This window comes from Tachypleus tridentatus, chromosome 8 (assembly GCF_004210375.1).
Source record: "Tachypleus tridentatus isolate NWPU-2018 chromosome 8, ASM421037v1, whole genome shotgun sequence".
Lineage (NCBI taxonomy): Eukaryota > Metazoa > Arthropoda > Merostomata > Xiphosura > Limulidae > Tachypleus > Tachypleus tridentatus.
In genome coordinates this window covers 59,758,529-59,781,477 of record NC_134832.1, presented here as the reverse complement: position 1 = coordinate 59,781,477, position 22,949 = coordinate 59,758,529, and the positions used below count along the sequence as shown (strand labels likewise).

The window sequence follows — 22,949 nt, the reverse complement described above, 5'->3', positions numbered from 1 at the left end:
TATTGGCAAAAACTCAACAAATGTATTTGAAGTTATATGACAGACATACACATAATAAATTAGTTTTTTCTCATCTAATTCTACTATTTTTAGTTTTCACTTTCTGCACTCCATCAGTTATTCTACATATTATTATTACAACTATAAAATAAAAGTTTACACTATCCAAATTACACTAATGCTTCATCATGGGTAAAAAATTAAATAATTCTTGGCTACCAAGAGGTCTGAATAAATTCACAACCTTTTCTCCACAGAAATGCCTGTACCTGGAACCAAAGGATGTGGATCTTGGGGTTTGTTGGAATGTATATAAGAGATAGGTGTGAAAGTTGATTCATCAACCTTTTTAACCATGGAGGTAAAAATATTTTTCATTTGTTTTGAGAACAATTCCTTTGAAGGCACAGAGATCTGTCTGCACTCCCACTGTAGTTATGGAATGAAGTTTAGCAGCATACGCCCAAGATAGAGGTGGACAGCAACTTTTGAGCCTCAGGATAAGTAATGTTATGAATTGTTTTCAAATGCTGGACCTCTTTCTCTTCCAACCATTTAGGGCAAGAAAGAAAACAGGACGGGTGAGAGCCATTGCAATTGATACAGTGAATGTCCATTTCACACTCATAGGCAGCATGGTCCTTGCCACCACAACGAACACATCAGGGAACCATGACATGACGTCTTTGAGTGACCAAAACTCTGATACTGGAAACAGAGAGGGTTTGGAATGTACAGCCATACCCTGCAATTAAGATAACCTGCCTTGATGGTGGCAGGTGGACGTGGTGATGTAAATGTCAGAACGAGGACATTGATCAGCATCGTAATTCCATCTTTGCGAGCGGAGATATGCCTCACTGCAGAAACTCCTCGAGTGGAGAAACCAGTGAGAATCTCTGACTCGGGGATGTTCTTCAAATCCCTCTCAACAATAACTCCTCGTGATTAATTCAAAGTAGCATGAGGCGTAACCTCAATAGGCATATCCCCAACTGCCTTTGAATGCAAGAGGAGATTAATGTGTTGAGATGTAGATGTTTCCATCAATATGTCACCAGATTGAAGCTTCTTTACTGACTTTAAAGGGCCAGAAAGTCCCTCCAGTCCCTTCTGAATAAAAAAAGGGGGGAATTTTCCCTAAAGGTTTGTCTGAAAGAGAATGTAGGATAAGATTATGATGTACAACAGGTGGAACAGATATTGAAGATTGCTGTTCAGAAACTTCAAGATGTGGTCATTTACCTATGGACTGTTTTTCACTATTTTATTTAAGATTTTGTTTGGAGAATCCATAAAAAAAAGGAAATTTCAGTGCCCACTGACCCCACCAACCATGGTGCCCTACGAGGAGATGCATTACAATGTCAAAGAAGGACACTGCAGCAATGCCAGGGTTTTGTGAGCACTATACCCAAACACTAGCATCAGATATAATGTCCACAACACCTGTTGAGAACATCCAACACTGGTACTTGGTTGACCCTAGCCCAAGTGGACCAGTCGACTGACCCAAGGGGGGGCCACCCAAAGGCTGCCTGTCTACAGAAATTCAAGGCCAGAGTGGTGTGTTAGGGTTGAACCCCTCAACCACAAGGATCCTTTCCTCCCCTTCATGGGTCGCCACACACTGCAAACACGTGGGTAGATGTTTAGATCCCAGAGGAGGTAAACTGGAAGAACAGAACCTTCCCTGGGAGGTCTCTTCACCACATACAGGAATCAACACCAAGGGGAGTTTGTTCAGATAACTGGAAGAGACACTTCACACTAGGATAATTCATCTTCTGTACTATAAATTAGTGCCTTCTACCATACTGGGGGCTGGAATGCTAACTTCAAGAGGCAAGTTTTCAACTTACTTACCCCCAAATGGTAGTACCTTATTTTCTTATTCTTATTTTGATGAACTTTTCTTTTTTACTTTGGAGAGCAGTCACCTTCCCACAACTGTCTGGAGTCAGTGAAGGGTGATATAGATGTGGGACATTTTAGGCTTGGACACCCACATCTTGCTTTCCTAATTTATATTCTTATATCTATTGCTACTCTTATTTCTTATGTAAGATTAGCAAATAGAAGTTAAGACTGACAGACAGTGTATCCCCACTGCAATGTGGATCCTACTTCAACAGTTACCTCCAAAATCTAGGGTACATTTTATAATCCCACATTATAGTTTGTGTATATAAATTATGATTTTTTTCTATCACAAGGATTTATTATAAATTGAGAAGTAAAAAAAAACACATCTTAGATCAAGTGATTATTTCTTTTACCACAATAAACACTTATGTTTGTTAACAAAAGTACAAAGGTAAAGAAAGAGGTGAAAAGTGATGTCTCAAAAATATGCATTCTCATTCATCCCTCCCTCTTTGAAATTTAAGTATTTTAGTCCCAAAATTGTGTGTTGTGGTCTTTCTTTTATACACTACACATGGTGCATTTCATTTCAACGACAAGCCGTAATCAGCTATCATGTTGCTGTTCCATCTGCCCTGATACCTCCCCTCCTCTCAGTTTCCCAGATATCTTGATAAAGCCTTACAAGATATTTCAGGTTGAAAATAATCCATATCATTTCTATTAATATCAGATTCAGGATCAGACAAAACTGTATCAAAAGCCTCTGGTGGAATAGGTACAACTACCTCAGGTTCAAGAGCAATTATATCTTATAACATATTAAAGATTCAAAGAACCTCTTTGTATCAAGTGTTGTAGCCTTTGCACATTACATGAGCAAAAATAGCAGTCATCTCCATGGTTTTTAGAATCATGTCATACCATTGGAAGTTCAAAAGGCAAAGACTTTCTTACCTTTAAGTCCACTGCCTCAACTACTTGACACAAACAATGCAAAAATAATGTCAAAGTGCACACATAAACAAATATTATAAAGAGATGACATGTGTCATATTAACCATTTATATACTACTGGTGTGTTTCTCCTGGGTTCTAGAATGATTGATAAGACTCTTACATCACAAGTGATCAAGAAACTTGTGTAGCTAGTGGTTGTCAACATTTTAAGCATAACAAAATGTGACCAGATTTCAATGAAAATTATTCACTTATGTAAAAGTACATGTGACATTTTGTAAAATTATGCATGTGATGGAGAGAAATTGATATAATTTTAAGATATTGCATAAAGGAATTACTGTAGAACCTATAAAAGTTTAATACAACAAAACCATTGCAGAATGGTGTTAATTATGCTTATCTCAAATTGTTTCATAAAAAAATATTTATTTTCTTATTGTACTATAACAATGAAGCTTTACAAAAGTTATGACATTAATAAAAGGAACTAAATTTTAGTACATGCTGCTCTACAATGTAATAGACTTAGTAACAATACTGTGTATCATGTAAAAATCAATATTTTGTTTTAGTTATTCAAAGTGACTATTATTGCAGTTATTATTCGGTTGAAAAAAGGAATTCAAAAGATATAGGTCTGTAATACTTTTACAGAGACAATACCAAGTTAAACTGATGCCACATGTAGTACAGTAATACATAAAAAGCTGTTTACCCCAAGATTGTCTCCACAAAAATTCAAGCCCTTTCTGTTGAGCTAACTGCTTCTTGACAGAATAATGAACACGTTGAATCACCATGTTATCCAAGCCCATTCGACGTAATAAGTATGCCATTGTTGGTGACATTCCGAAAGGATCTATTGCCCAGCCATTTTTTGGTTTATATTCTAAATAATTAACACAAGGTTCTTCATAATATAAGTTGTTTTCTATACATGAACATAAGTACAAATCTGAAGTCAATTAAAAAACTTAAATTCCATTAAAAGTAAACTATACATATGAATTAAATCTCTAATTTCCCATGAACAACAAGAATAAAAGCTTTAAATTTGTTACACATTATTTTAAGTCATGTTAAACAAACATACAGGCATAACAAAAATAATTAAAATAATATTCATCCATAATAAGAACAGATAACTTCTGTCTGGATAGACAAATATATCAAAACATAGATCTTAAACCAGTATGCTCTTTACAACATTTCTCAATACACTATTTGAGAACCACTCACAGCATTGAGCAACTTAGTAGTACCTAAAATGCTGCTCACAATCATCATATAACCTTGCATAGTCACAAAGTTCATTAGTTTGAAACTGTTTTCTTGGATCAGACCTGGACTTTTCTCAAACAAACCAGCTTTTCTTAATGATAATGAAAACTCAACATTCAACACTCTTCATCATTTAAAATAAATTAAACATATTTGCTATTACAGGTGTTCTATAACACTTCTAAATACAAATTTTATTTAAAACTTGGAAATTGATTTTGTGTAAACAAACATTTTTATGGTATGATCACCTTTCTTTTAACTAGCTGAAGCCTGATTATGTGTAACTAGTGTTAGGCCTACTGGATTTTTTAACATTACAGTTTATCCACTCCCTTAGAAGAAGTGCATAATAATATTTCTACCACACTTTGTCTACCATGTTTTTCACTAATTCTCAGTAACAGCTCATCAGGCCAGCTGAAATTCAACAAACACAGTAATGTCACTTTGAACCCTCTTTATTAAAGCTTTTTATTACAACAACTTGTATGATGTAAATACGTTTTCTTAGCTAGGGAAACATGATTGTAATGAGTAACACTTGTTAAATGATATTAGTATTAACTCTGTTACATTTTTAACACTTTCTATTCACTTCCTTGAGGTATTTCTAAGAAAAACAATGTATAATATTGTATCAGATAGAGGTTTAAACATTACTTTAGTAATTTCACCATGAAATAAAATACTCAGAATGCAAGGTGATTTGTATTATTCAACCATTACCTAAATGATGTTCTAGCCATTGATGACCTTCCACCATTTGGTCAACCATTGCAAAGTAATGTGTGGATGCTTCATCATTCATTACCCAACCACCTGTTACTATTTCTAGCTGACCATTGTCCAAATATCTGCAATATAAATCATCCATTTTGAATTTAACTGAGCAGTACTTAAAAATCTGGATAAAAATTATTTCATTACTTAGTGCTTTATTTCATTTTAAAAATTCATAGCATCATAATAACAGTATTTACAGTCATGACTTTTAGATTAGTCTCTTTAAACCATACTGCTTTGTTTCTTTATAATAAGCCATAACATTTAAAAGAAATCTATTATAAAGCACATCAGAAGTCTCAATGAGATTAACTGCTTTTTTAATAAAATGACATTAAATATATCCTTTCTTTATGGTCTCATATCTTTATTATAAAGCCAGTAATACTGCTGGTGAATTCAGAACATGAAATATTTCACAGAGATTGTAATAGTTTTTAGCACCTTACTTTTTATTTGTAAATGAAAAGAAAAACCATATCCCACAAATTAAATCATTAATAGTTTTATTTACTATGAGTTATAAAAAAACAACCGAGAATTGCATCTACTTCCTTTTTTTTCCTTCTTCTCATAAAACTAGGTCAATGCTTTCTCTGCAAAACAAATGGGCATGTGCAGCCAAAAATGACATTGGAAGAAACATGAAAAGAATGAAGCTGCTGTAAAGAAAGATCTAAGATGGCAGCATGTTTCTTCAAGCACTGATCAAATTAAATTTATATTTTCACCTTTTGACAATTTTCTTGGCATTATTATCAATCTTTTCCCACCAAAGTGCAAGATACGATGTCTCTGCCCAAATAAATCTCCGCCTCTCGTCTTCCTTCAGTTTTACCACCATATTGTTTAAAATGTGCCGCGTCTGATCGTTGAAGTATTTTTCAAAGGTTTTCAACCATCCTGTGAAAAGTACACAAGTAAAAACAAGTATGTTCACAATGTCTGCCTATTAAAAAACAAATATTATCCTACTATGTTAATCTTTTGTTACAGGCTCGTTATAATGTACGAGTTCATCTGTACATTTGCACAATTAGGTAGTTGCACTATAACTTTTGATACAGTAAGTATATCTTCACAAAATTTGGTAGACTTTTAGCAAAGATTACAAGCATTTTGTTCACAAAAAATTCAAATTTTTAATGAAAATTTTTACTAAAGATTTGTTTGTGAAAATAGTGTTTTATTACTAGTCTGAGTGCAAAGTGATTTCAAGTTATGATTAAAGAAGAGCTATTCTTCATCCCAAAAAGCTCAAATATTATCTGCATTATCTCCAAAATACATTTCAGATGTTTGTTTTCAGTAAGACTTTATATTTTATATTATTTTCTATACTCTAAACATGTGGGGTCTGTTACTTGACCAACATTATAAACATCGTAGAAATAGGAAATATAAATTATGCTTTTTTTGTGCTATAATGACTACATATTATAACACAAAATCTAAACAGCTTAAGTCCCATAACACTATATAATTACATATATATTTATTATTATTATTATTTGATTATATTGACTTTCCAGTCATATTTTGCTAACTTTACGTAACTTGCATTAATGCAGTTCAAGTGCACTTATGCTATGTATCCAGTAATATAAAAATGACCTTTAGTCTTCTCTGTTTTAGCTGTGTTTTAGTGGATTATTTTGTAATATTTGGTCACATTTCAATTATTATACATTATACATACATATATAGATTATTGTTATTTAGAAATAAATAACATTTATTTATTTATAAAATTTTTATTAATTAAAATTAACCTTTTTTTTTAATATAGGACAACATATCAAGTAGTAAAGCAAACACTATGGCCTTTGCCTGGTTGCTAAGCCTTTTACAATATTGCACATGGAGGATATCAAAATTTTTTTAAAGGTTTTATATATACAGTTGAATAAACATCATATAACTACAATGATACCATAGAATTTCACTAAAATTTTTAAGCTTAATTAAAACTAAGTTATTAAAACTAAGATTTATTTATATTTTTAAAAAAATATGAAATTTCAACCAGACTAAAGACACAACCTATCTCATTAAAATATTGGATCAAAAGAAAATAGTTGCCTTTTCAAAGATTAAAAATAGGCTGAGAAAACTACTCTAGGGATATTCTAAGCTGTTGATTGGTTATTTACATGTCATATACTGTAGTAAGAATATATATGGGACCATTTCAAAAAATGGAAAGAGTTGAACAAGGCCAGTGTCTACACTTTAGTACATAAGCCATGCCTGAGCAAATAGAAAAGAAGATATGGGGTTCTTATTTTATGTTCTAGCTTGACAATATTAGTAATTTGAGTTCTAATTTGTAGGAAACTGTAGATTTACCATTTTTGACATCACAAACATCTGATTTCAAACAGTGCTGCATTCAACAAACCACGTGACTCACTAAAATCTATACTTGGATGTGTTATTTTATTATTTAATTTTAAATTAAGAAATTAACTCATATAATATTAAAGTTTCAGTTACAAACTGCAATTTTATTCCAAACTTGCTGACAAATTCACAAAATAATAGTTCAATAAAATTTTAAATGCAAGTCAACAAACATGATGACAAGGCCTTTGATCCACGACCTGTTGCAAAAAGGTTAATAATTCATACTGACATAGAGAAAAATGTTCTTTATGAACCACTGGGACCATTATGAGAATGTGTTTATGTCTGTTCATACACTAAGAACGTAAAGATTATCCTCTTATGGTAATAATTCATATTCATACTAACAAAAAAATTTTTTTTAAATTAATTACCTGGATCATTATGAGAGTGTGGAACAACAATTATCTTCAGTTTATTATTGTTCCATTGTTCACTGTTGTACTGTATACTCCATCCCTGTTTCCAAACTCCTCCATTAGGGTTGTCAAATTTTATTTTCTCGTATTCATTGTGCATCTAAATATTTCAGAATATTATCAGATTTACTCCTAAGAGTGATGTTACATTAACTTAGCACCGATCTACACTAATTAATCTAAAATTCTGATAAAGACTGAAGCAACAAAGCAACTAAAATATCTTCAACACTTAAAAACATTAAATTTTCAGTAGCTTAACAAAAACCACTATGTCCTTTATAATAGATTTTATTGGAAGCATTTTTAACTTTTTGTAATTATAAAGTTTGACACTTTCATTTATAGCACACAAAATTAAAATAGAATATTTTATACTAATTGAAAAACATCCTGTTGTACTTGTTAAGTATTATTTTTATTGCTAATTTAACAAAATAAGTACAGAAGTATAGATTATTTTAATTTTAACCAAGTAATTTGAAGCACATTTCAATATCCAGCATCATAGTTTATACTGGTTGTCAAAGAATGTGCAGTCTAAAAAAAAATAATGTGCTTTAACCTCCCTATAAAATATTAAGTAAAACTATAATAGACCAGATGGATTTACAAGGATGCTCCTTATTATCAAAATATAAAACAGTTACACAAAATTCTACCTTTCTGACAATATGTATTTGCTCACAATAGTTAATATTCATACACAGTAAACTTTACTTCCACTTATCAACAGAACCTGTTGAAAATAATCTGAATATAGCAAATGTTAGCATCTTTAGGCTTTCTTAACTTACCATTAAATAATTTCTTTATAACCATAGAAAAACTGTAATACATAGACTAGAAAAAGATTCTTGCAAAACATCATTGTGTTTTAGACAATTTCTTAATATGTTATGGTTATTTCTAACAAAATTTCATTCTTTGCAAAACATCAGTGTTTCATAAAGAATTTTTTAACATGTTATGGTTATTTCTAACAAAATTTCATTTCAATATTGAGTTTTTAAAGATGTGTCAGGCTATCTAAGTAGCTCACTTTCACTAACTGATAAGTAGCCATCATCATTTTAACTATTTTACACCCCTGAATAAATATACGTTATATTTTTCCCAGTAGACAATAACTTTTCGATGAATGATATTCAGAAATCTGTAAAACAAATGTAATACACCAAGTTCATTACCTTTATTATCACAGCTAGGCAATTAATAGACTTTGATAACTGATCAACCACTCATTAACAAACTTTCTTTAAAAAAAACCAGCACTAGTGTCAAGCAGTTTGTTATTTGTATGAGTCATGATGCTATTGAAATAACATCCTCTAATCAATAGAAAATAATGAGAAACCATAACAGCAATACTTTCATTAATTTAGATAACTGGAATAACCAACAGCACTAATTTCCATTACTTCACTATTTTCACAATTTTTCTCATTAATTGATTAATTTACCTGATACTAATCAATGTAGTTGATTATAGTGATTAATCAAGTTAGTTAAGCTCTGTTTATAGATAAGAAACTAATAAGGATTTAATAATACTAATAAGTACTGTGATTGGATGGACTATAATAAACAGTTTGTTTTTGGAAATTTTTAATACTTGTACCTGTTTATAAATTTATGTTTGAAATGATTTAAAATAGTAACAGCCTTAGTAACAGTTTGTAGGTACAGAATAAAACAATTATATTAACGCAGTAGATTCAGTATGCTGACCAGATAGTTGTTATCTTACAGATTGAAACAAATAGAACTAAACAAATCTGACCACTAAATATTTTATAACAGAAACATTTATCAGCACTTTTAATTCATGGTTTCCGAGTGATAAAAAATTTTATGTTGTAAAAGTTCGGAGATTGAAATATTACATTACTCCACTTCTGGAGAATTTAAATCTACTTAATGAGTTTCATTTTTCTACTTGGTTTTCCTAACTGGAAATGCACAGTCCATCTGTGTTCCTTTAGTTCTAACTAATGAAAGTGAACATATTGGATGAAATAAATAAAAAATAATTCATGAGAAAATGCATCTTTATACGTGGGAATTTAAACTTTCTGATAGCTTTCCTTTGAGCAAATGCAATTTTATTTCATTAGTTTTATCCCTACATTTGTTATCCACTAAAAATAATAAATTTTAACAAGTACAAACATTTAAACTTTACTGTGATAATTATTTAAAGCAGAACAGCATTTTCATGCAACCCTTCTCCATTAGTTATCAAAAGAAAGATGCACATTCATACTATACATTTAACCTCAAAATCAAGGCCAAACCCAACATGTGTGATCAAGATGAAAGACCATTCCAAGTGATGCTGTGAAAAATTCAATAAATCCTCAGGAAAACTTATGGTACTTCTAGTAATTTACCAATCCTCAGTGTGTTTTACTAGCAAGTACCAACCAAAATAGAGTACAACATAAACTGTAAAAAATATAATTTAGCCACATCTTAGTGACATTAACAGATAAAGCCTCTTTGCTCCAATTTTTAAATATTTACCCTTTAACCTAATTCATAAATATAAAGATGTCATAATAAATGCTTCTGGGAAAATTATTTAAATTCTGTGCTTCTTATTTCTGCAAGGATATTGGTTTCCAAATTAGGTATGGATTAGATTCTGACAGATAGAAATAATAATGGTACATTATTAATTAATGCATGTTATTTTATAAATACTGTGGCTTATTGTGTAATACAGAGTAAGCCTCAGCCACGAACAGTTACAGCTGAAATTTTAAATTAAAAAAAGTCTACCTACCTCAATATCAGACTTCACCATAGGTAGGTTACAGAACTGACAGTCTTCTCCCGTTACGTGGGCAGAGCTACGATTAAGTCTTGAAGTGAAGGAATGAGAATTCTCTAACAACAGATATGAATCTAGACTCCCATACGAGCTGTCCTTTGTGAGCTCCCGAACAGTTTCCTTTATCTGACCCAACATTTCACGATTATTCTGTAGTTCTTCTTCTAACCGCTGGAGTCTCTGTTCTAGAAGACCCAATTCATTCTACAAGAAAAGTGAGTTTGAATTTTATACAAATATTTTCACAAACACAAGGGATTCAAAAAGACCATTGTGAAACAAAGTTCTAAACTTAATTTTTTTTAAGTCTATCATAAACTCGTGAAGAACTTAAAGACTATATATTTTTCACTTAAACAGTTCCATACAACTTTCCACTTACTAAACAAAATCTTTTGTTATATTACTTAGATCAAATTCTACGAGTTTAACACTATATTAATGCTGGTGTTTGGAAACAAATTATTAAGAGCTGGGTGATTAACAGAATTTGATGTTTGATCATCTGCTGGGCTCATTAATTGATTGCATTTAATTAGTGGATTATTCTCACAAATGTTAACTAAAAAAAAAAAAATGACAAAACTATAAACCTGGTTCTGATGGTCAGAGAAGGCACATACATCATAAGGTTACATCACTGTAACCTTAAGATTAACACCAAACATAATGGCAATATTTAAGTTATTTGAATGTTCAAAATAACTGAAAAACAATAATAATCAGAAACACTAATTTTATCTTAAATTTGACTACTGGTTAGCTCGAATAATCAAAAGCAGTTATACCTGGAAATGATAATTTATTTCATAATCCTAATTAATGTAATGGTTATCAATTATTGATTACCTTAATTAATTAAGTTAATTATTCAGCTTTATAACCTAATACTAGAAATACCAAGTTACGTACATATAATTTACTAAAATTCACCACAATCTAAATATGTAAAAGTTGTAAGAAGACCAATAACTAGAAATATTCTATTACATACATAGATAACAACATAATGAACTTTCAGCAGTACTCAAAACAGGTTACTTAGTTTGGTATGTCTAAAGGATACAAAATATTACATTTTCTTTATTACATAAACAAATAACATACAATAAATTTGACAGTATCAGTGGTTAGATTTCTTTAACTGCCCAAATCATTTCCTTCTACTACATACTAATTTCACTCTCCTAACCAAGTACAATTTTTTATTTTAAATAGCTGTCTATCATTTAAAAAAAATGAATACACAATCACACATTTTTGTATTTTCAAAAATATGGTTGTTTAATTTCCACTCTATACCTCTACATTCTACAGATGTAGTTCTAAATAGTTATGAAGAAATAGTTGATTAAACCTATTAATAACACAAGTAATATCTTTCACTAAATATGAAATTCTCAGTTTTGGAGTCATGAGTTCATAATAGTAAATTGACAGGAAAATACTAGCTAGAATAAGATTCATTCTTTTATTCTTAAAATTATTTACTTGTAAGAGTTTTTCTGAAATTCTGCTATGTGCTGAAAATGATTGTTTTTTAAAAATATTTTTGCTAAATAGAAGAATGAATGGAAAATACTGCATGACCACGAATTTGTCTAGAACTTTAAAATTGTCTTTGATTTGAATAATCATGTTTATCCCTATGTTAATGAAATGCACATTTGATGAAAAATGCTTTGCCAAACATTTTAACAAGAGAATCTATTCTATTGTTTCATATTATAATTCATTTTACCAAGTAACCAAATAAGCCAGAAAAAATTGTTTATCCTCAATTAGTGATTTGTTTTTTACTATTTACTGACAGTTAACAGTATCAAAATGTACCATATTCAGTTGCTTTCCATTTTTGTTACAAAACTTGAGAGTTAAAAATTGACCAAAAAATATAATCAAAGTTACTGCAACAGTGAATTTCTTTTTTGTTAGAAATTCTCCAACTTAAGTGGAATGAAGTGCATGTTGACAGTTCAACACTATCAAAGGAGTTTGAAAGGAGAATCAGTGATTTAATGAAAAACAAAGAGTGGGTTTAACTTCTTATTCTTCTCAAGGGGTTGTATGCAAGAATAATCTTGGAAAAACCATATAGTTCTGAAATGTTTGTAACTTGTTACAACAGAGTCATGATCACAGACATGCATCAAAGTTAGTGCACAAACAATGCAAGGCCATTTTTACAAAGTAAGAGGGATCTACATGGACTCTGTCCCCAATTTTAGGGTTGAATAGTCAACATCTATACTTTTACCAATATGAAACTTCCACAGTAGTCATAAGTTGAAAAATTCTTATTTCATAATATATTCTTACCTTTCCTATGCTTTGTTTATCAAAGGTTCCTGGGATAGAATTAATATTCTGACTAAACTGTCCTTCTTGATCATTTAACAAATATAGCAGGCCAACAGCAACAAGTAAACACACTGTAGCAGCTAGAGCAACAGTCCTCCTGAACTGAATGACTGAGGAGCCTAGTCGAATTCGTATCATTGTGGGTCTGATTTTGCTAAATCTCAGGATATGCTTCACATTTAAGGTAAATAAGATAATAAATAAAACAGTCCTAACTATAACATAAATTTAAACAATTTTGTTACAAACTTTTTATTATCTACATGTATCTTTTTTTTTTAATTTGATAAAATGATAGTTTTTAAAGTTTTGGTACCAATATTCTACAAGTCATATGAATTACAGTTTTCTTTTCTAAAATACTGACTGTAATAAATTTTAAGTACAACTCAGTCTACTGAATTTGTCAGTTCATTTGTGGGTAATGTTGCTAACGTTAACCTAATCTTTATCCATAAATCACACTTCATTGTCTTCAAACATTCCCATGTTAGGACTTCACAATCATATAAATGTAAACAGGATCCGCTTTACTCACGCGGCCCAAACATAAAAGAGAAAGTTTAATCATACTAGCCATTTCTTACATTAAGTAAGTTCGGGCTCAAACGATTTAGAGCTCCTAACTTTGTTCAGTTGATCCTGAATAGAAAACAGCAATACCACGCAGTTTTGCTTCGACACATTTTTAAATAACAAATGTAATTTACTGCTGAGCTACTAATATGACACAGCTCACAACTAACTATTGTTTTAAAAATAACGTTTATGAAACAATTAACCCTCAATTAAACTGATACGACAGTTCGGTTTCTTCCACGTCACAAAACTATGTCAACGCAAACAGTTTAACTCGCGATATCAACGACTGAAACCTAACAGGAAAGTTACATTCAGAGTGATCTGGCTAAATGCAAACACAAATGTTCCAAGCGACCTCTAGTTAACATAGTCCTGAAAAGTTATCATTATATTGATTTCGGCATTACTATAAGCAAACAGTTTGTTTTTAGACTATTTTGGAAATTAAAAATTCGTTGTTGTTTTTTTTTCCAAATAGATAACTTAAAATACTAGAATGTTAAAAAATTGATTCGAGAAAAGCATGTACATGTAAAATAAATCATATTCAAAATACCACTAAAAACTGTAACAAAATCAAATGACTAATAACTACGAAATAAAACTAAATCTAATCTATGAAAATGTTAACAGCAGCAGAAAGAAAAAGCATTAAACACGATTTTTTTTAATGAACCGGCTTGCTTGTCCTGATGTATAAACTTTATATTTCAGACGTTGTTTTAAAATTTTAAAATTTGAATACAATGTTTCCTATAAATTGTTTCTGATAATACCGATATTTTATTCGTGTGTGTGTAACAAAGAACATTTCCTGATGATGAGAAATCCACTAGAAGTAAAAATGTATTCTCAGGACATCTGGTATGGGTATTAAAATTTTAATTAAAATAAAGTTTTAATACTCACGCCAACTGTCTTGAGAATACAAAAAAAATTTAAGTGCATATCAAGGTCAAAGCTGAATATTGCTCAAATGCTTTAGAATGAAAATAACAAAAGAATATAAGTTGAGCTTAAATTTATCAATCAAAACAAACAGTATAATCTCATGAACTATAACCTTTTTTTTTTGTCTGTAGTTTAAGCACAAAGCTCTACAAAGAGCTATCTGTGCTGCTCACCGCGGGTATCGGAAGTAATTCGATATAGCTGACTATATCATTAAATACATTACTTAATTTTTTACTTCATTGAATTAAATGTATAATTGTCAATAATAAAAAACACACTTTTTAGATATAAAATAATCAACATATTTTAAAATATATAAAATAAATGTGAACAAATAAATAATATTTAAACATTTGGTTTCACCACATTGTATAGCACAATTCCATTAAAAGATTTAATTTTTGTTTTAAATTCATTAACAGGATAGTTCTGTTATCCTTTTATAGAACTGGAAGAAAGAAACTTTAGTTCCAAAAATATAAAAGACATATTAAGTTTCTGTATTTACAATAATTATATATTTTTCAATAATCAAATTTTCAAATAAGTAATAGGAGTTTCTCTGTGCGTGTGTGTCTGTGTTTTTATATAGCAAAGCCGCATCGGGCTATCTTCTGCGTTCACCGAAATAGAAGTTCCAATGGGAGCTAACTTGTATAGCAAATTTATATCTTTACTATTATGAGAACAGATTAATTGAAAACTGCACATATCCAGATATTTTTACCTTAACTTACAGACATATAGATGATTTAATTAGTGTAAATGATCCTGAAATAAACAATGTTATTGACACTATTTATCCAGCAGAATTAGAAATTGGAAATACTTAAACATCTAATACAGAAGCACACTATATAAACCAGTGGGGCCACTTTTAATCGTGATAACAGCTTTCATTCCGCATGGACTATACTTCGTAAAGAATTTCCGACAAGCACAATGATTCACTGTGCTATCGTTGTGGAAGAGCTGTTTTATATCAAGGTGGAAATACGACATTTGTTGAAAGGACGTGATTTAAAAGAACTTTAAGGTACACTGTGGATTTTATTTATCCTTTTAAAGGGATCCAATAACCCAGCCACTACCATAAGAATGTATTCCATACAATCACACTACTTAAAGCAGTACGAACGTCACAGGGATTTAAAGTACTTCACGTTTACCTTCTATCATCAAGAAATGCTACTTGATAAACTGTATTACTTGATTGCAATCATTCATTGTTCATTATTGTTCTTTTAAGCACAACTGAAGATGTGTTTCCTTTTTGTACTTGATATAAGCAATCTATGGACTGGTTATCATCTGTATATACCACAGTTTGGCAATATCCTACACATTGTACGGTTGAAAAATTCTGGCTTTTGTTGAAGAAATCAACCAATTATAACACTGTCTGGCTTCTCATATGCTTTATTAGCATAGCCAATGTTCTTTACTTTTCATCAATTATCAGTATCTGGCAGCTAGAAAATACTCTTTCAACTATTTTTATTCACAGATTCTGACAGTGTATGTTTTTTAACAACTCGTAACCTGGGAGTCGCGGGTTCGGCTCCCGTAATACCAAACATGCTAGCCTTTTCAGTCTAGGTAGTGTTATTATATGATGTTCAATAAACACTATTTTTGATAAACGAGTATCTGCTAAATTAGGGATGGACAGTTCAAATAACCCTTGTTTAGCTTTGCGCGAAATTTAAAATCCAGTCTACTTCTAGATGGCGACCAAAATGCATGTTTGAAAAGTCAAAGAGTCCTTTATTTTTATCCATTATCCTGCAAATTCACCATGATTTGACTATATCTCTGCAGCCATAAGGTTCATGCAGTTTTCCAGTACATAAAATGATTACTCTTATTTATAAATAAATGGATTATCTAACAAACATTGTGTATGTTTCTGAGGTCCAAACAAAAAAGTGGTTAGTTATAACATTCTGGTATAGGTTATGAAACAGTCTACGTGGGATCTCAAATGAATTTGTTAATGGGAAGAAAATGTGTTAATTCATGTGTCCATCTAATGTCCAACAAATATATGCACACTGCGTTTTCTAATTTTGACTTAAAAAAAGATTGTTCTAATTTTTAGCTACAAATTATGTCCAATCTCTTTTTTTCTTACCTTAAAACTTAGCCACTTGAGAAATTCATCATTGTTTAAGAATTTATCTTTCCAGTCCTCCTATTAGAAAATGGACCTATCTGATATATTTTTAGAAAAATCAGTTTAAAACTAAAATACCTCAAAATAGGTAAGAAAAAAAAACGTTTGGTGCCATGACCACAATATAGTTGATTGCAGAGTTTTCTTTTTTATGTTGTTCGTACTTGACCACTTAAATTATACGAGTTTAAAGGAATTCTTGTCATTTTCTGTAAGTAGAAATACTTACTACCAAGAAGAAGTTGAATTTACAGTTAAAGAGAGATATCGATTATAGAAGTCATCTCTAAGACACAGGGCTTTTTCTGATGTTGCAAAGATTCGAGAAGTTGATTCTCTTCAACCGTAGACAACAGAAAATCATCAGTTGTCAGGTGTGCTCAAATTAATAGGTTGTGTACTTCCCCTAGAAACTGGTTTCAGTATAAGTTAAGTATGAATGAGTACGATAGTAGAGATGGAGTAGCACCTGGGCAGGAGAATCTGAGGGGTAGCTTCTACATGACTCTCTGGTTTTTACCACGTCAGCCAGTTTCATAGCCCCTTCTCTCATAATGATCACCTGCGATCACCCAAAAAGGAATGGACATACTGTTGGTGAACAAACTCGGTCAGCCATATTTATTTCCCTGGCAGTTGAGGCAGTTGTTATTAATGAAAAGACCATGAACCCTTGGGATAGTCATTAATATCCCAAAGCTGGGAGGTATGCTGCCAAAAAAATCGACCAAGTAGAAAACGAGTGATCTATCAGGCAAAGCCTTAGAATTGTAAGAAGAGTACCACGAATAGTCTGGCTGCATACCCAGATAATCTGCACCATCTTCAAGTAAAGCTCACCTTGTAATCGCTTTGAAAGATTGTAAATACATAGTGATTGATATGCTGTCAAGGAACTTTACAGGGAATAAAAAGAGGACCACCTGAGTTTCAGAAACAGTCTAAATCCTAACCAAAACAGTTTTTGACACAAATAGGTAATGAAGTGCTAATTTTCAGCTGTTTGCTGAAAGGGACAAAGCCTACAGTGATAACCACTGTAGCTATATTTCAGACAGACTGTTCTACTCAGGTACCTCTATCCTGCTGAGCCGAAGCCATGTAGAAACTTAACTAACAACCCACATATTCAGTAAATGTGATTTCACCACACTAGTTTTCAGTGAGCTTACAGGTCTACACTAATCCTCTCATGATTTATATGGTATAGTCTATGTCAGTATGTCTTGATGTTTCCTGCAATAGGAGGAATAAAAAATAGTTTTTCTTGTGGTGTGTTGGTCACTGGCGAGTGAACTGTTTATACTTTGTTGAGAAGCAAAGGCAGCATGGTTATCAGTTTCGGCTAGTGGTAGATGCCAGAGAACTGACAGGGTCCATATTTTACCATGAAGCAGGGCGAACAGGACTGTTTGTTTCAACTGATGGATCGGCAGATCGCGGAAAATCAGTAGCACCTATAGTCTGCTTAGCAGCAAAAGCAACAAGATCATTGATTTCGTCTGACAGTTTAGGATAATCAACAGCAAGTGGTAAATGGTACTGCTACAACTCTGGAGAACTAAGATATTTGGGTCTGACCACTGATTTGGAAAACACGACATCAATGGGTCTTCTGGTAAGCCCAGGGCTGGATGGAGCCTGTGAAGGTATAAGGGTGAGAGATCGCGTTTCTAATTGGCACAGGAGCAGCCAGAATACTGATATATTATGTAATATATCAAGTCTTTCAAACCGTTCCAGCCAGTAAATAATCACTCCATTCTCATAGCTTTACACAACTGGAGAGGTAACTCTTCATACATGTTTGGGAAATGTCACTCACTGAATGTAGGTAGTCATCTCTGACCTCTTGTAATACATTCGTACTCTTTAGACGGACAGTGTATAGAATATATCAACCAATTTCACCTATGTGTAGCAGGTGAATTGATGACCTACAAGATGATGATCAGATCAAACCCACTGGTACATTACTTGAATGTATATAAAACAGAGTGTAAACAAGTTGTGTTCTATGGTTTCCGATGATACTGTCAAGTACATCATATTATGCAGTAATACAAGGTATGCATAAGATGATTTTTTTTTCCACAAAGCAGGCAGTAACAGCTTAGATAATCACCTTTACTGAGGAAGGATGAAATGTTAGTGTTTGTAATTGTGAGTAATTACCTATCCAGCTTTATTCTGGAATAGTAAAAGGTGCGGTAATCAAAGTAGAAGCACTTGGGGCTAGTATTAATGCTAAAGAAACATCCTGTGCGTTGTACTTGAAAGCAAGAACACAATTACATACACATCTGAAATTGCTAAGGATCATGCAAACGATCTGTAGTTAACACAATGAAAGTAAAGCAGTAGTTGATTTTATGAAGCAATTCTTGCTTCTCAACCTATGAAGTGATGTTCTTAGTACAATGTATGCATAACACTGTTTGTTTTTCATAAGAATAGCACAAGAATTATACAAAACAACATTTTATATTTAGATAAAAATAAATGAAGCATAAACGTAATACAATGATACAAAACAATACAGGCCCAAGTATCTTTGTGAATGTGTTGGACAGTGAGAAATGGATATATGAGCCTTTAATCCTGTCATTAGCACTATGTAAGCCTGTCTCATAAGTTTAACTAAAAGGAAAATGTTTAACTACATGAAACTTTTTAAATGGTAAGCTAAAGTTAAATCTAAAACAAAAACTCAATCTTAAGCGAACTCTAACCTGCTTAACAGAAGAGAACCTAGTCTTCGGTACTGAACACTGTAACAATAATAAAGTCAAGTTGTTCATACCACACTCTTTATACATGTGATTTAGAGTGACACTCATTCAAGTTGACAGGTGTGGAAGCCATGTGTCATTATTCAGTTCGTCAACAGAAAAACTGTACCTCAAAAGGTCACAGTTAAATGACAGCTTTCTTCTCTGCAATAACAAAAAAAACAACAAGATATCTATAAACCAGTTAGAGAATCCAGAGTAAGGAGCAGCCATTTTGTTTACTTGAATTACCCTTTGTATTCAAACTGAACTGAAACTAAATAGAAATGTGAAAAACCTAACATAATAATTTAAAAGTTAGCTGACACATTCTACAAGCCTGTATTTCTTCTCCTCTTTATTTTAAAGCTTATTTGGATGTTTCTAGTTCTACAACTACAAATAACGACCTTCAAAAATCAAAATTACGTACCCTTGATCCAGTAAAATCGTTTGCCCCACAACGCTAATAAGTACAAAGTAAAAAAACTTTACTAAAACAATAAAACAGCATTTTTCGTAGATCTCACGTAACCCTTTAAGAGGTACAAAACAGTATATCATAAAAGTAAAAAAAAAAAAGTTAATTAAAGATCTACCGAAACCCTTTAATAATTATAACATACCCTCATTGGGCAAGGGGTCTAATATACCATATAAACAAAATTATAAAACAAAACCTTTAACACAGAAAACTCGTAAGTAGGCGAAATAAAAGAAAACTCTTAACACTAACTTTCCTTTGCAACAAACATATTTGCAAGGCACAAAATACACTTTACCCATGCACATAACACATAAAATTCTACTTAAAATCTAAGCTAATCTAATAATTAAACAAAAATGCAAATATAAGTTATAAAAAATATTTTACAAAACAGAAAATATACATAGTATACGTGATAAATTAAATAAAAATATCTATATTATTATATATATATAAACTGTAGGAAAGGTGGAGCTAACTTGTGCCTGTTAAGAGTCCTAAAAGCAAGTTATCCAATGCAGCCATGGATTTTAGTGCTTTGTGGTGGTATTTTGGATACTTTCTTTTACGTCTGCAAGAACACTTCAATTTCTTCCCAGACCCTCTTAGAAGCAACACGTTTCTTTTTCCGTCTGCTTTGGTGACTATCTCATTCAACTGGCCAGTTTTCCCCTCAATTATACATTTTTAGGTCTTCATTCACCTGGCTGCACTACTTCAACGTGAGTAATTGTCATACCATATTTGGGGGCCTGGTGAAGACTTCCAACTTTTCAGATGTCATACCTGGAGCCTTGGAAGAAGCTTTTAACACCTATTTGCAGATGTCAGTGATCACTGTTTCAGTCACTACAGTCACAGCCAGTGGGATAATAGTAGCCACACTCACTAGTGCTCCTGGTATAGCATCTCAGCAGAGGAATGTCTTTCCCATTCAGAGTTGTGAAATCTAAGCATAGTTCTGGGAAGATCTTTCCAGGACAAGGAATGTGGTAATCCTACTAGAGGTGTGTATGCATTACTTGTAAATGGCTATATTTCACAGAGCAACCTCTGAAAGAGCACTTGAAGCTTTTATTCTGGCGTTCAGACTTTAGTCTTGGATCTGGTCTTAGTTCACACTCCAAGACGAAAGATCGGGTGTTAGTTTAGTTTGGTAATTAATGGAAAGCTAGCAAACTGGACGTCAAGAACTCATCTGAACACTCACTCCTCTTCTCCATATTTGGAATGATTACTGGTTGGGCATAGCTTCTACCACAGCTTTTATCTCGGACACAATTCAATATCATGTCTTCGTCCATCAGCATTAACAACATAAATGTTAAAGTCAGCTCCAGGAGTGGTCACCAGTGATGAAAACACGATAACATTTGCTAATGTAAACAAAAAAGGTTCTCACTTGTAGATTCTTCAGTTTCATTGTGCTTGAAATTCGATACTGGAATATAACAACAAGAACACCGTCCACAACTGGTTAATTGAAAACAAAAATAGTCAGAAAGATTAAGAATTTACCATAAATAGTAAATATCAGGATTTAAAATAGAGATTAGAAACCTTCAATGGCCCTACAAACTCGGTCAAACATGTGGGTTAAAGTGGAAAATGAAAACAACAGGTATAATGTTTCTTCAAACAATTTCTCACAGATATAGATATCTTCATAACTCTTGGTCTTATCATTTATTTCTCACAGATATAGATATCTTCATAACTCTTGGTCTTATCATTTATTTCTCACAGATATAGATATCTTCATAACTCTTGGTCTTATCATTTATTTCTCACAGATATAGATATCTTCATAACTCTTGGTCTTATCATTTGTTTCTCACAGATATAGATATCTTCATAACTCTTGGTCTTATCATTTATTTCTCACAGATATAGATATCTTCATAACTCTTGGTCTTATCATTTATTTCTCACAGATATAGATATCTTCATAACTCTTGGTCTTATCATTTATTTCTCACAGATATAGATATCTTCATAACTCTTGGTCTTATCATTTGTTTCTCACAGATATAGATATCTTCATAACTCTTGGTCTTATCATTTGTTTCTCACAGATATAGATATCTTCATAACTCTTGGTCTTATCATTTGTTTCTCACAGATATAGATATCTTCATAACTCTTGGTCTTATCATTTATTTCTCACAGATATAGATATCTTCATAACTCTTGGTCTTATCATTTATTTCTCACAGATATAGATATCTTCATAACTCTTGGTCTTATCATTTATTTCTCACAGATATAGATATCTTCATAACTCTTGGTCTTATCATTTGTATAAAATTCTTAATCTAACTTTTGGTTGTAAACTGGAAATTTACAAGAGTCGTGAGTAAATAGGAATGTACTGTCAGGAAGTACCATTATAGTTTTTTATAGAAGCTATACTGTGTTTTTTGCGTTGCAATGGTATTAAACTTAGGAGGATTTTTTATTATGTTTGATAAATGTGGTTTCCAATTTTCTTCCGTTCTTTTCGATACAAAATTTTGTACAGTTAGTGCACGCCGTATTATAAATGGCATTGGTATTATGTGATTCGATGTAATTTTTATAAAGCAATGATTTTAATTTAGAACAGGGTTCTTGAGTGAATTTGAAGTCAACAGGTGTAATGGCAAGTTTTCAGGTGTTATTCAAAACACGTTGCGAGAAACTTCTCAAAGATAAACTAACTAGTTTACAGGTAATACCCAATACATGTAAGGAAAACTTCTAAAAAACTAAACTAACGAGTTTACACATATTATCCAAAACTTCTAAAAGCTACTCTGAATTCCCAATATCAAGAACTACACTTTTTATTAAAACGTAAAGAGGAATTAGACAACCAACCTGCTTGACGGGTACAACAATATACAACATATCACTTTCCCTATCTAGGCATTCAGGTCTTTCAAACCAGTGAGGATCAGGTTCGTCAGCCTCTTCCTACTTCTTGTACTATGTCATAAGGTTACTGTAGAATGTACATGTAAATATAGTATGAGGGTCAGTGTAAACTGCACTTTAGCCCTTTTAGAGTTAGGTATCGGCA

General features: G+C 31.9%; 1 protein-coding gene across 13 annotated transcripts in view; it reads right to left on the bottom strand.

Moving 5' to 3' along the window:
- alpha-Man-IIa (alpha-mannosidase 2) overlaps window positions 1–13,816 on the bottom strand; it is a 57,178-nt gene extending 43,362 nt beyond the window's left edge. For 11 of the 13 annotated variants that reach the window (XR_013012248.1, XR_013012246.1, XR_013012249.1 and 8 more), the window contains exons 1-6: window positions 12,877–13,816; window positions 10,510–10,761; window positions 7,677–7,821; window positions 5,628–5,799; window positions 4,840–4,967; window positions 3,545–3,718 (exon numbers count right to left, since the gene is read on the bottom strand). Coding sequence is in view for 3 of the 13 variants with exons in the window: in XM_076449015.1 (XP_076305130.1) it covers window positions 3,545–3,718; window positions 4,840–4,967; window positions 5,628–5,799; window positions 7,677–7,821; window positions 10,510–10,761; window positions 12,877–13,056 (1,051 nt within the window). In the remaining 10 variants the exon portion in view is untranslated. The remainder of the gene's footprint in view (window positions 1–3,544; window positions 3,719–4,839; window positions 4,968–5,627; window positions 5,800–7,676; window positions 7,822–10,509; window positions 10,762–12,876) is intronic. The other 2 variants (XM_076449013.1, XM_076449016.1) reach the window with 2 other exon arrangements.
- Window positions 13,817–22,949: the final 9,133 nt, after the last annotated feature.